The 13,282-nt window shown below is 37.1% G+C and overlaps 1 protein-coding gene across 4 annotated transcripts in view; it reads left to right on the top strand.

The window, feature by feature from the left end:
- ST6GALNAC3 (ST6 N-acetylgalactosaminide alpha-2,6-sialyltransferase 3) overlaps nucleotides 1-13,282 on the top strand; it is a 202,055-nt gene that overhangs the window by 72,668 nt on the left and 116,105 nt on the right. For all 4 annotated transcript variants that reach the window (XM_048947223.1, XM_048947221.1, XM_048947224.1 and 1 more), the window contains exon 2: nucleotides 12,971-13,165. In XM_048947223.1, coding sequence (XP_048803180.1) covers nucleotides 12,971-13,165 — 195 coding nt within the window. The remainder of the gene's footprint in view (nucleotides 1-12,970; nucleotides 13,166-13,282) is intronic.

Genomic DNA, 13,282 nt, shown 5'->3' on the forward strand with positions numbered 1-13,282 from the left:
GAGTATTGTATCCTACTTTACTAAATAAGTCCCGGAAGAATTTTGCTGTTACAGTGTACTTAAGTACTACAAAAAATTATTCTGTAGTCAGTAAATTGAATCCTGTCTTGCTGCTCCTCAGACCTGAATCCTTGGATGACTTGTATGATTGTGAAGGTTTGTTAAGAACAGACAGAGTGTGGTCTTTCTTTCTGGTCATTAAGTTTGTATATAAATGAGGAAAAAAAACCAACACACCTTATAAGTTATGTCTTATCTTATCATTTATTTTCAAATTGCAGTGTCCAATAACCAAAAAGGAAACAAGTAAAAGAATAGTTGCCATCTTTTGTTGGAAATAATGCTTTCACCACCCTGTTTATCCACCTATCTACCTGTCTGTCAAGCCCTCTTGTCCAAATAACTTCTACATTTCCTGATCACTTCAGAGCTACTTTTATTCCTAAACATTTTGTGAATGTTAGTGTTTGTTTTGAAGAGCAAGTCCCAAAATAATGTCCCAACTGAAGGAAAGGTAGGCAAAACTGAGCTGTAACACGTGCACTACTTTGGAGAAATTGCCAGCTAATCAAGCCATGTGTAATTCCTTAATAACTACAGCGTGTGTGTCTCTGGCCTGGGGAGAGCCTCTTAGAGGACATGGTTTCATTATTTCCATTATTCATAGAACATCTTGTAATGCTAAATGATACACAAGCAGTAGGAGGAAGATGGAAAACTCATCTCTGTTTGATCATGAACTGCAGAAACCTCCAGGGACTAATGCATATAATATTGCTTCATGCTATAGTCTGGGTCCAGTGGCAAACAAAGTCTGCAGGTAGGTGCAGATGAGGAACTTTCCATCTATGCTCTGACTGTCTTTGATCTGACATGGCAATTGAGTGACTGCGAAGGGTGAGTGGGGTGTGTGGGGGTGTGTGTGCATGCACGTGCTATAGGTAACTCGGCTCTAGTGCTCGGTTCTCTAATTTACAATCCATAGGGAAATTGAGGATGTCTTACTTCCATTAGTAATGTTATCGTTACTATTATATTCTGAACCAGTGTGCTGTTTGTAGTGATATGATATCTTTCCCATGAGAGTCTCCTATTTAAATACCTCCCTTTTGTTTGAAGTAAGATACTTCAAGTTCCATTTTTCTTTTACTCCTGCCACTTTGAGATATTAAAGAATAAGGTATCCGATAATTCTGCATGTAAGAATTCATTCTGCTCTCATAGGACCATCTGTGCATTTGAAACCATGTGTGCAATGGGGGTGGGAACAGTTCTGCTTTGTTCTCTTTGTCACTGTGTGCTGATCTGTTCTAGTATCAGAAAATGAAAAATTGTACGTATAGTATTTGTATCACACTGTTCCTGATTTCCTGGCAGGTCTTTCAGATAAATAAGATTAGAATCAGACCCCTTGCTTTATAGCAGGATATACTGCTGTCCAGCACCTCTCAGCTTGGCTTCCAGCTCCTGCTTCCGCTGCAAGATGACTAGATGGAACAAATCCTCATGGTCAGCTCTGGATGATCAAAGCAGGAGAAAATAAAATCAAAGAACAAGAAATGAGAGCATGGGTTTAAAAGAAAAGGATGGGAATGGGGAGGATAATGAATTCTTTCACCTCATGTGCAAATCCCTGATTTGAATTTCTTAGTACTGCATGGGCCATTCACAGTATGTGGCTCTTAGTGAAACCGTCTCTAATGTGCTAGGATGTCTCAGTAGCTGGGAGAAAGGTACCTGTTCTTATGACAAATTTAGGCTTGGATTTCTGGAGGTGGCAGTTGACAGCATGTGTGGGCCTCTGCCTTCGTGCAGGTTCCTGGGGCGGCTGATGGTGCTGCTGCTGCAGTCTGGGCAGAGGTTGATCTTCCACATGTAGGGATTTCTCCCAAAAAAGTCTCTGTGTAACAAACCAAAGGTGCTTTCAGATGCTTCTGTTTCTTTATGTGGCTTGTTCTCCATTCATATCTCTTGGTGCCTCGTGCTTAATGGCCTTGCTAATTAGAAAATAAATTTAAAAAAAATCTTTTTTCCTCAGTTTTCTAGAGAGATAATAGAAGTACAGGTGATGTTTTTGGTGGAGTTTTTGCTTGAAGCTTGGTTATAAAAGAACTTCAGATGTTAGTGAGTGTCGAACCAAGTGCTTCTGACTTGGAATTAAGGGTTGCACTGTGAGGCACTTCTCCCATTGACTATACTTAAGACATTCTTTGAAATTCTGCTGAATTTAGCAGTTAGCATCTGCTAAACCGTCTGTCAGAAAAACACTATATTTTCCCCAAGCAAAAGTATTCTTCCTTAGTACCATCAAGCTTAGCACTTTCTTAGAATTATAGCTAAGCAATTCTATTTATCACATTCTGTTACTCCAGTACAGTGCGACACTTAGAGGTAAAAACCAACTGGGAATCTTTTCTGTCTGAGGTTTTCAGGTCACTGATCTGCTTTTGTTCTGTACAGCCATCTTAGCTACCCTGTGTTAAAAGCTTTGATGTTATAAAACTTGAAACTGGAGTTGTCACATGGGGAATGTCATAGTAGAGAGGGGTAACGCTCTCTGTCGATCAGTGTTCCAGCTCCACATTCCTGGGAGTCTGTGTGCGCGCAAAACCAATTCTGTTCTCTCTTCAGCTTCTAAGTACATTCTTTTGATTGTCTCTCAGTATATTATAAAGAGGTTTCATAGATAAGTACGTCATCCATCACAACTGAAGACATACTGCTATTTATTAGAAAGATAGTGCAGTGTGACATACAGCTCATCAGAAAACATAGGAACTAATTTCCACTGAAAATTTACATGTGAATATAAGATTCTGGTCTTGATTACTTCCCATTCATTTTTAGCAGATGCTATTGCTGCCATAAAGATCTTACAATATAATTGTTAAATGTAGGACCTGAGAGCAGCTAAGTGTTTGGGATGGGTCTAATCTATTGATGAATCAAATTGATTTCATGTAATTTTTCTCACCTTTCCATCACAAACCTATTCTTATGTTTCATCCATCTTCCTTTCTGTATGTATTTACTGCCAAATACTCTGTAGGGTTAAATACTTGCCCAAGGCCATACAGTTTTCTGTCAGAATAGGTTACAAATGAAATGACTTGTAAGACATGTTCTTTATATGGGGAGCTGTTATTTGAGTGGCGTGGTCCTTCTCACCTTGAGATTTTGACTTATATCCAGTTTTAATTCAAGGTCATGCAGAGCAGTAACACAGAATATACGTAACAGTAAAAATCCACTTAGTTTCCTTCTTCTTGCAGTGCCCTGCGATGCTGGAGGTTCTGTAAACTGTATTCTGTATTCTTGGTAAGAATTTGAGTCTAGTGACTGGAAGTTCAAGGCTCACTTCTGCTCTGAATAACACTTCTGGACGATTGCCTATTAATTATTCTCTCACAATAGCTTTGCAAGCAAGTATCATGGGTCAGGATGATTTACACTTCTTTGAAATTAATCTAATTAATAGATAATTTTACTATTGTACTTTCTAAAAAGATGATAAAGTTCAACAATAATGGACTCTACTATGGATTTTTCTATCTATTAATATCATTATAGATCAAATTTGGTGATCAAATTAAATCATATATGGGAATTAAAAAGCTTTGATTAAATGGTATATTTCTTAATCTTATTCCAGTACCATTGTAATTGTGCTGCATGGGAGGGGAGAATAAAATGAATCAAACCTAATTTATTCATTACTAGACAATAGCATAATTAAAAAATCAAATTTTGCTGCTGGTAATGTGCTCATCTCACCTGGTTTGAATCTTATGTAGAGTAAGCAACAGAGAAGTTTTGAACTTGTTTGGATTTTGATCAGAACATTTTTTAACCACTGTGGACTATTATTGTGTCACTTATTTCTATCTGATACAGTTTTTAATAGTCTTTTAGTCTGGCTTATTGACCTTCCTGATTCCTATGAAGAGCTGTGCTTGGCCTTGATGTACTTAACAAAAAATCAAATCATTTGCCCCTACATAATATTATAGATTTGTTTCACTGTAGTCAGCAGCTTTGGCTGCAGGTGGCAAAGGTTATCTTTGATGATCTTCTGATTCTTCTTTCTCCAAGGCTGTTGTGCAATAAAATAGCATGTTAATTTATCTCTATATAAATATGAAATGGGAATCTATTCCACAGGTAGGAAAGATGGAAATAACTGAGATTTTTAATTGTTGAAGAGATTTCTTCTTGTTTTCAGTAGTCACTGGATTGCTAGAAAGAAATACATTGGGTATATGAGGGGAAGCTACATTACTTTTCTATTTCTTTGAGCATATAATGGAAACAATAGACAAAAGTGGAAGATGGGCTACAAGCATATTTCTGTACTTATTGGTATTTAGGTTGACTTTTGTCACCTCCAGTTTCATTGTGTCACAAAACCTCTTTTCCTTTCACTTTCGAGGGATATGGCAGCTGCTGTGTCTTTGAGGCCTCAATATGTGGCTTTTAGGAGATGATAGCTCTGGTGCTCAATAAAAAAAAAAAGGGGGAGAGGAGGAAGAATGGAATAAAATGTCTCTAACCATGATATACTTCATTTTTTTTAATGCTGTGTACACTTTTACCCTTCAGTGGACAACGTATGTCATCCTTGGTATTGGTCAAAATTTGAGAGGCTAAATCACTTAGTGTGAGAATTTCACTTTGTTCAAAAGTAAAGTATATATCTTCTGTAACATAACGTGGCTGTGGTAGCTTTCCTGCCATGGTACTGCCCACACACACCATGTTTCCTTGGGATATTTCCCAAGTAACGTGGCTTAAGGCCATTGTGAACTATCTTTCAACTTGTCTGAAGACCAAAGAATAGATTGAGATGCTGTTCTCAAGATATGTTTCTGTGACTTATCTGTCACATGGGGAAGAACATTTTTCGAAAACCTAAACACAACTGCTCCTATTATTTTAGATGGTGACATTTGTGGTGAGTGCTGAGTGACAAAGAATGCAAAATAGAAAGTATCAGGTTTTAATGTCTTGGAACATTAAAATCTGCATTTGTATCTCCTAGCGAAAAATGTCAGAGTCCCAACAGACCTAGGATTTAAACTCATTAAATCTATTTTCTAGTGCAGTGGGGTCGGATACCTGTGGAAATACAGGGAAATTGGAAATATTTTGATTGCTCACCTATTCTGTTTCTGATTTAGTGAAGCAAAGTATATATTAAAAAAAAAAACTAATGAAAAATGAAGGGCATCATTAATTTTGGCATCTAAAGCCAAATGAAAAATGATCAACTTATTAGTGATGTGCATTTTGTTCCTTAACTTCTCCTCTAATGTGTGAATGTCACATTATATAACATTTACAATGAATAAATTTAGAAATGAAACAAGTTAAGATGGATCATTGTGTTCTTCCCCTGACTTGTGGACAACTTGTCTCATTAATCTGTATAGTAGTCTTAAATTAAAAAAAAAAAAAAAAAAGACATTATTTGTTGAGATTTATGGCTGAAAGTCTTGGAGGCTCACTGAGGAAATCTTTGCTATTTCTTTTGCTGAGCACTGCGGAACTATTTTCCTGACTGGTAGTGATTGGAGTAGATCATAAAATACTTTCATAACTTGCAGTGGCTGCATGAAGTGCTGCAAACCCAAACACTCGGATAGAGGATGCGGGCACAGTGAATGGTGGTTGGCTGCTGCCAACCTGTGGCGTGAATGGCAGCTCGTAGCTGCAGGAGAGTGGGGCACTCTGTCCTGTCCAGACTTATTGTTTTGTTGGTAGTCCCTGTTTGAGAAACACTGAGGTAAAGGTAGAGGTTTAAACTGCTAACTACTGCCTGAGATTAGAACAATGTTCCCTAGAAGCTGTTAGGGTACTTTTACAGTCAAATTAAGAAACAAAATAGAGAGGACTTGTCTGGGGTCAGGCCACATAACAGGAGCAGTCTGTGTCCTTCCCATGGTGGAGCTGCATTGTTTGTATCATGGGCCCACCTCATCTTTTAGGACAGGGGGCACTGCCCTAAAACTTGAACAGAGGAAGTTCCATACCAATATGCTGAAGAACTTCTTTACAGTAAGGGTGATGGAGCACTGGAACAAACTGCCCAGAGGGATTGTGAATATCTAGAGATATTCAAGACCCATCTGGACACCTGCCTATGCAACCTATTATAGGGAACGTGCTTTAGCAGGTGGATTGAACTCAATCTATTGAGGTCCTTTCCAACCCCTGCAATTCTGTGACTCTAATTCTAGAGAACAGCCCACAAGTTGTACTGGGCAGTGAGCCACAGCCAGTTTTATTTACAAGCAGACAGTCTGAATGTTCATTACTTTGTTTGCTTTTTGCATGCAAATATGGAAAATGTGCACAGAGGCAGAAGAAGAGTTTGGAATAATTTCTGACACTTGATAGTCCCTCCATGTTCCATGGGCTAAGGGATGAAAAGCTGTGATGTGCCTGTCCGTGTCATGTTTGTTCCAACAAAGCGGACACAGTCTGTCAGATAAGTATTCATGATCACCTCTGTTATGCTGACCAGATGTGGTTTCTTTAATGGAAACTGTGAATGGGAAATGTTTGCCTCTTCGTACCTAGCCCTCCATTTTTTAATATACATTCATTCAAGTGCATTTCTTATCTAAGCTTTATTAGATTGATATTCTTCTGAATGCATTTTCCAGAGGGTATTCCTAGTGCTAGCTCTAAGCTGCATTTGCATGTGAAATACATAAGGCCTTTTTTAAAGCAAAAAATAAAAGCACTGAAAATCAAGATCAGTTCAATTATACTTGCAGATTAGAGTAATAGTAATATATATCTATTGTATCAAAATGTGAACTCAGCGAATTTTTGATATGCTTTAAAAATGTAAATCTTGGATTTGATTAGATTAGTTCTGGAGTAATCCACACCAAATAAATCTGTCTTCCTTTCATGTGATTTGTCAGTGTTTATAGTAGGTTTGTACACAGAGCTTTCACCATTATTTTCTAGGCAATAAAAGCAGCCATGCAGAAAAGCTACCCATAAATGTCAGAAAATAGAGATATTTTGTTGCATTCCAAGGGCTTTGAAGGTCAAGTTCAATTCAGTTAGCTCACCCAGCATGAGAAGAGTATGATGTGGTGATAGAATGTGTGTTTGGGTAGGATATATATGTTACTGTCCCTGTATTATTCTATCTGGATAACAGATCAGTGAGAGATTAAACTTTACTGCTTGGAGGAATTTCTTTTGGAAAACTATCAATTTTTATGACTTCCTTTAGGTCCTATTGAGATACACTGCAGAAATAATGAATCCAAAGGATTTATAGCTTTTAGCACAATGGAGATTGGCTCCTGATTGTGGCTTTTGGGTGCTATTGCACTGCTAGTATACTATTAAACTGTGTGTATTCACAAAATATGTTTCAGATCACAGATTTTATTGTAAATGTGAAATTGTGTTTTGCTTCCTTCTGATGAGAACTAGTTCACACATTGTTTTCCTAACACCTGGGAGTGAGAGACCAGCACAGAAGGCAAAGGTTGTGCATTGGGATTTGTCCCTGGGTTTCAGAGCCACCAAGAAGCCCATTCTGCAGTGTCCCACCAGGCCTTGCTGCAAGCTCACTGCCTTTTTAAACAACTGATAAAGCTCGTAATTTAATTGAGGCCACTACTTTGATCTGTGCTTTTATGCAGTTTGAGTGTCCTGAGTTAAGGACTAGTCAACTGAGAAATATGTCATCAACTTCTTAAGCAGTATCTGAGTGGTCATTACGTTATTTAACTGCATATACATTGCTATTTGGAATCTCTCTCTTGTGGTGGCTTCTGATATTTTCCTTTTCATGTTTTCCAAGGATGAATAGTGAACAGACTCCTGCACATATAAGGAATACAATTGTACTCAATGGGCAAGATATTCTGAAACATATTCCTGGAACTTTGTTAAGAGAAATAAGTAAGGTCAGACTATGCCAGTACTTAAAATGGGAATCTCTGCCTAAAATGTATGGGCTATTTGCCTGTCCAGGTTAGTATAGCTACTGCAGTCTTCAGTGCAGCCCCATCTAGAAATGAGATGTGTAAAATGTGGGCCTCACTACCATTTTTCTCTTGGATCGTAAACTTGAGTCTGCCTTTGTGTGCATGGCATTTAACACAGTTGATCTGCATCCTACATGAAATGCTCTATACTACAATACTGTGGTAATATATACTATAAAAAGTATCTTTATGAGTTCCTCATACCTTTATCCAAAAACAAACCCAAATAGAAACATCCTAGAAATGAATTTGCTGTATGTCCAGCAGAAAGCATACTGCTCATGTACTGGAAAATTAGCTCATCAGGTAGATTGAACCATGGTGCAACTGTCCAGCAAATACAAACTCTTTCACATATCTCCTGTTTCTCACAAGTTTGCTGCCTTGAAGGGTTGTATGCCATGTGAACATTTTTACTTCTTTGTCTAAATGTTAGTTTCAAAGATTAATTCAGACACACTGTTTCCTGGCTGCTTAAATTTCAGGTTAGTAAAGGTCCCCTTTTCCAGAAAAAAAATAAAAAAGACAACTTTAATTTTAGTTTTACTCTTTTTTTTTTTTTTTTTAACTCAAAATACACCCTTCTCACATAACCCCCTACCTGCTCAGCTTGTTCTCCTGAGAGCAAAAACATTGACAGCTCTCTCCAGTGCTGCCTTTGAACCTATTCATATTAACTTTCACTTCTGGAGGAGAGAAAAGTAAATCCTCAGCTACCGATTTTATGCAAATAGTGTTGGATACATGTCTCTTTCTAAATGGATCTTTACTGTGTAGTCTTGCTCCTCTCTGAAAAGTTTCAGGACCCCTGCCTGAGCATCCCTCCAGCAGTCCTGTTAGAGGGTGGTTTGGACTAAAGCAATAGCTGGAAGGTGTATTTATTTCCAGAACTGGTGAAATCATAAGGTATTCTGAAGTGGTGTGTTGAAAGAATTCCATTTTATGCTCTGCTGTAACAGAAAGCAGTATTTGAAGAGGATACTGAAGACTATAAAAGAGAAAATTAAATAAAGCTAGTTTTTCCATATAGTGGTCTACAAAACGAAACAAATTCAGTAAGTGTAGCCATTATTGTTTTCAATTGGCGTTACACTTGAATAAAAAGCCTGAAACCCTGCATCAGTCCCTCAGTAGTGGTAGTTGGATGTGCAGAGATATTAAAGTGACTGAGTTATTCAATATACTTGTAATTTTTACTACATATTGTCATCTAAGATACATAAAACCTTGTGTAACTCTTTACCTTTCATTTGTCCTTCTAAGCACAGTGTCATTATGTATCCATGAAGAGAACGAATGAAATGAATGCTTTAAAAAAATCAATTTCTGGAAAAAATATTTATATTCAATTACTGCTTGTAGAACAGAGCCTTAGCAGTTCCAGTGTTTCTTTACTGGAGTCTTCCATACTGCTATATTCTGTTCTGGCATGTAATAAATTCAGGCAGAAATAATAGAAATAACAATCCAGAGAGGTAACGTTTTCTAGAAAGAAAGTTTAGAAGTAGATTCTGTGATTTCTTTGCGATCTTAAGGAAGTGTTGGGGTTTTTTTGTTTGTTTTGCTTTGTTTTTAGCTATTTGTTTCACTAGGGTGAGAGCTTATTATTGTTTGTAAAGTGTTTTGACAATCTTTGCCATATTATATGTTAGAAATGGCAGAGTGTTGCTGTTGGTCTAGAAAGCATAATAAAGATTTTACTAGATACCTCTGTAAAATTTATAACTTGAGAAAATTCTCTGCTTATCCTGCAAGTATTTCCCTTCTTCCTCCCAGCTACACAACTGTATACAACACAAAAAACTGTCTCATTCTTCCATCAGATATTATTGAACTATAAAAAATGGCCTTGTCTTCTCTGTGCTTCTTAAAAGATTAAGAAAGAAAAATGACAGACTTGCTCAGCTGTAAATTTCTTGCCAAACTGAAGTTAATGAATGTCCCCTGCACTAGTAAACAGTCAAAAGCAGATGTGAAGGTTATAAAATAGCAATAGGCACCATGTTACCAATATATGTACATGTATTATATACATAATATTATATAATACATATATACACACATACACAGGAAAGTACTGGGGATAATTGCCACCAAATTTTCATGAAATCCTAACCAGAATGGCAGCCCTGTTTTCATTTCATCTCTTGAACAATATGTAAGTTCAAGCTTTAGAAGAGTGAATCATGCCTATTGCTTATTGATTTTGATATATGCTCTTGACAGTTAGCCTGGTGTCTAAGGAAAAAACCAAAACTGAAAAAAGGTTTCTATTACTGCAGATGTTGAACAAAAAGAGTTGAAAAGAAATAACTCTAATGTTGTTTTTTACCCAGTGGGGTCTCAGGTATTGTACTGCATGGGTGCAGTACAGATCAGAACACACGTTAATGTCCGTCTACTTGGACTCAATATAATTAAGCAAGAAAGCCCCCCACTATTCCAAAAGGATTCTCTATTCATAGGTACTTTTTTTATTCTTGCAACTGTCATTTATACTGGTCCAGTGTGTAACTTCAGGGAATGAAATAAAATGCTATAAAAGTCAATATGCGGTGAGTCATCAGCGATCCATTTGATTAAAAATTTCTTAGTTTATTCATCACTGAATATGTCTCAAAAATGCTTATAACTAAATATGCATTTTAATTACAATATTAGCAGCACAAAAACATCTATACTGAATTAGAAAACATAAAGATTGAGATTTATGCACAAGATATTTCAGTGTTAGGGAAAAGTTGGAGATGGATTAGAGACTGATATACATCCACACACATCTCTGTTGTGTCTGAACAATTCCTGGGATCTCTGGCAGTCATCTGGAAAAAGCCTTTATCTGCAGGAAGGGAGATCCTACGGGATGTGCTTAAAGACAAATAATGCCGATTTCTTTTATTTTTCCTTCAGCAGATAAAAGAGGGAGGAACTTAAGGGGAACCAATGTTTTACGGAGGTGCCCTTTAGCAGACTTGGCCAGAGAGCAGGCTGCCTTTCTTGATCTTTAAGAAGGCTGAAATTTTTAAGTAGATGCTTGTTTGTATGTTAATATTTTTACTGTGAAATTTATAAAGTCGGTGAAATTCTGATTTGTAATAATCTTTCCTTTGGAGAATGCAAATTGCTTGATCTCTTACCTTCCATAAAAATTGCAGTGGAAGTGGCTCTTGAACACAGTTGCCCTTTGTACAAGTTGTTGAGCAGGCATTCTGTTCACATATGCCAAGATTTCTTTGAAACCCTTGAAACACATGCCTTGATTTCTGTCTGTTGCAAAAACAAATCCATTCCTTTCATCATGCAGTTCCGATCACTGCAGGTTCTTTGTGGCTAAGCACCCTATAGAACTTTCTTTGCATTTTTCTTCTTCGAACAACATTTTCCTATGACAAAACTAAAGAAATCTGTACTTTCCCTCTTCCCTGTTGCAGTGTTTTCAAAGAGAAGGAATATAAAAACCACATGGCATCCTAATGAAGGCCAAAAGGTTTAGATACCCCACCCGCATTCTTCTTGGGGCAGAGGTTATTGAGAAAAGCTGCTTTCATGAAGCACACAGAGCTGATCGCAATGTTTTCAAGTTTGGAACATATCTGCACAAAATAAGTAAAGAGTGGCATTTGACAAACCAAAAGCATAGAATATGTGGAAATCAGAGGCATCCTGTAGGGCAGTATCACTTCTTCCTATTGTGGAGATTTTGATTGAAGCATCTCATTGTAGTGGAATAAATACCTAGATTCCCTTTTAAATACTTGCAATAAATAATATGACTAATCTATGCTTTTTTCTGCTTTATGATTATCACTTGTGCTTCACGTATCAGCTGCTCTTAACACTTACGAGGCCCTGATATATAGCTAAATGTTTCTGTCTCCATCTGGCACAAAGAGAAGTGACACAGAAGTGCTCCCTAGCCAGTTTATTGCAATTTAATATAAATCTGTTGTAATGCAGCTGATGAAAAGTGCAGTGTCTTTTGTGGATGCTGAGAGCCATGATTGGGTTGTGGTGGTTACAGTGACCTCTGAAGATTTGCTGGGTTTAATTTCACATTAAACAGACATTAGCTGACTCAGATTCCTCACTGATTCCCATTGCCAGGACGCTGCCCTTCATCATCCTCTTCCTTTTCTCCTTGTGGTGACCTCATTCATCCAGGTTTCCTATCTCAGCCTTTTTTTTCTTCTTTGGTACTAATTGCAGCCTCCTAACACTTCACAACAGACAGAGCCATGCTGTTGACATCCACTGTAATGTATTATTTAGCTAATGTTCCTTCAAATTTTCTGTGTGCTGTGATTCTTGCTTTTTTTTTTTTTTCAGTAGCTAGGAAAAAATGGCTGCAATATTTTAGACAGTAAAATTTTTCCCTCATTTTTAGCTTTCTTTAAGTTTTTCTCCAGCAGATTGAGGACTTACCCAGGGAAAAAAGTTTGTGTGTTTTTTGAGTTACATTAACCAGTCCAACCAGCTGGATAGGTTAAAGGTGGAAAGCAAAGGTTAATTAAGATACAGACTTCAGATTTGTTATATTATTAGCAACAAAGAACATCTTGTCCAAGATACCATTGCCTTCCTTTGTAAATCTGTGATTCTGTAATAAACAGAATATTGTGCTAACTTCACCAACCATTTGTTTTAAAATATTTAAGGTTAGAGTGTAAATTCTTTTGCACAAGAACAAAACCTGCAGTCATCTTCCTCTTCCAAATAAGCTTTATGTGATATGGGTACAAATGGTGTTTTCTCTTTGTGTATTTACTGAAGCAAAATGACCCAGTACACCTGTCTCTTTGTGCTCCTGCAGCAAGATGACAGTCATACAAAATAATTTTACATAAAGTTTTCTGTAGGATTTTTCCCTATCGTCCAATAGGAGATACTTTTTTTTTTGTAAATTTAAAAAAATATATATCTTATTTTAATGATTTATTTTCTTTTCATTACAGAGAAAGTCTGTTGTTGCCGTGAGTTTCATTGCAGCATTCCTCTGTCTGATCATTGTTCGTCTCACAAATGACATCACTTTCCCTTTGATTCTAAACTGCTTTGGACAAACCAGTGTCAAGTGGATACCATTTTCTAATGGCCAAAGGCAGCTTCTGAGAACTCACTATGGATATGTAAACGTGAAAACACAAGAGGTAAGTTTTGGTATTAAAAAAGCAGCAAAGTGGACCAGTAGATCTCTCTTTGATCCCTCATTACTGCTTTCCACTGCCCAGTGGGAAAACAAAAAGAAGTTGGCAGTGTTTCTGAGC

Source organism: Lagopus muta, chromosome 5 (genome assembly GCF_023343835.1).
Source record: "Lagopus muta isolate bLagMut1 chromosome 5, bLagMut1 primary, whole genome shotgun sequence".
Taxonomy (NCBI): domain Eukaryota; kingdom Metazoa; phylum Chordata; class Aves; order Galliformes; family Phasianidae; genus Lagopus; species Lagopus muta.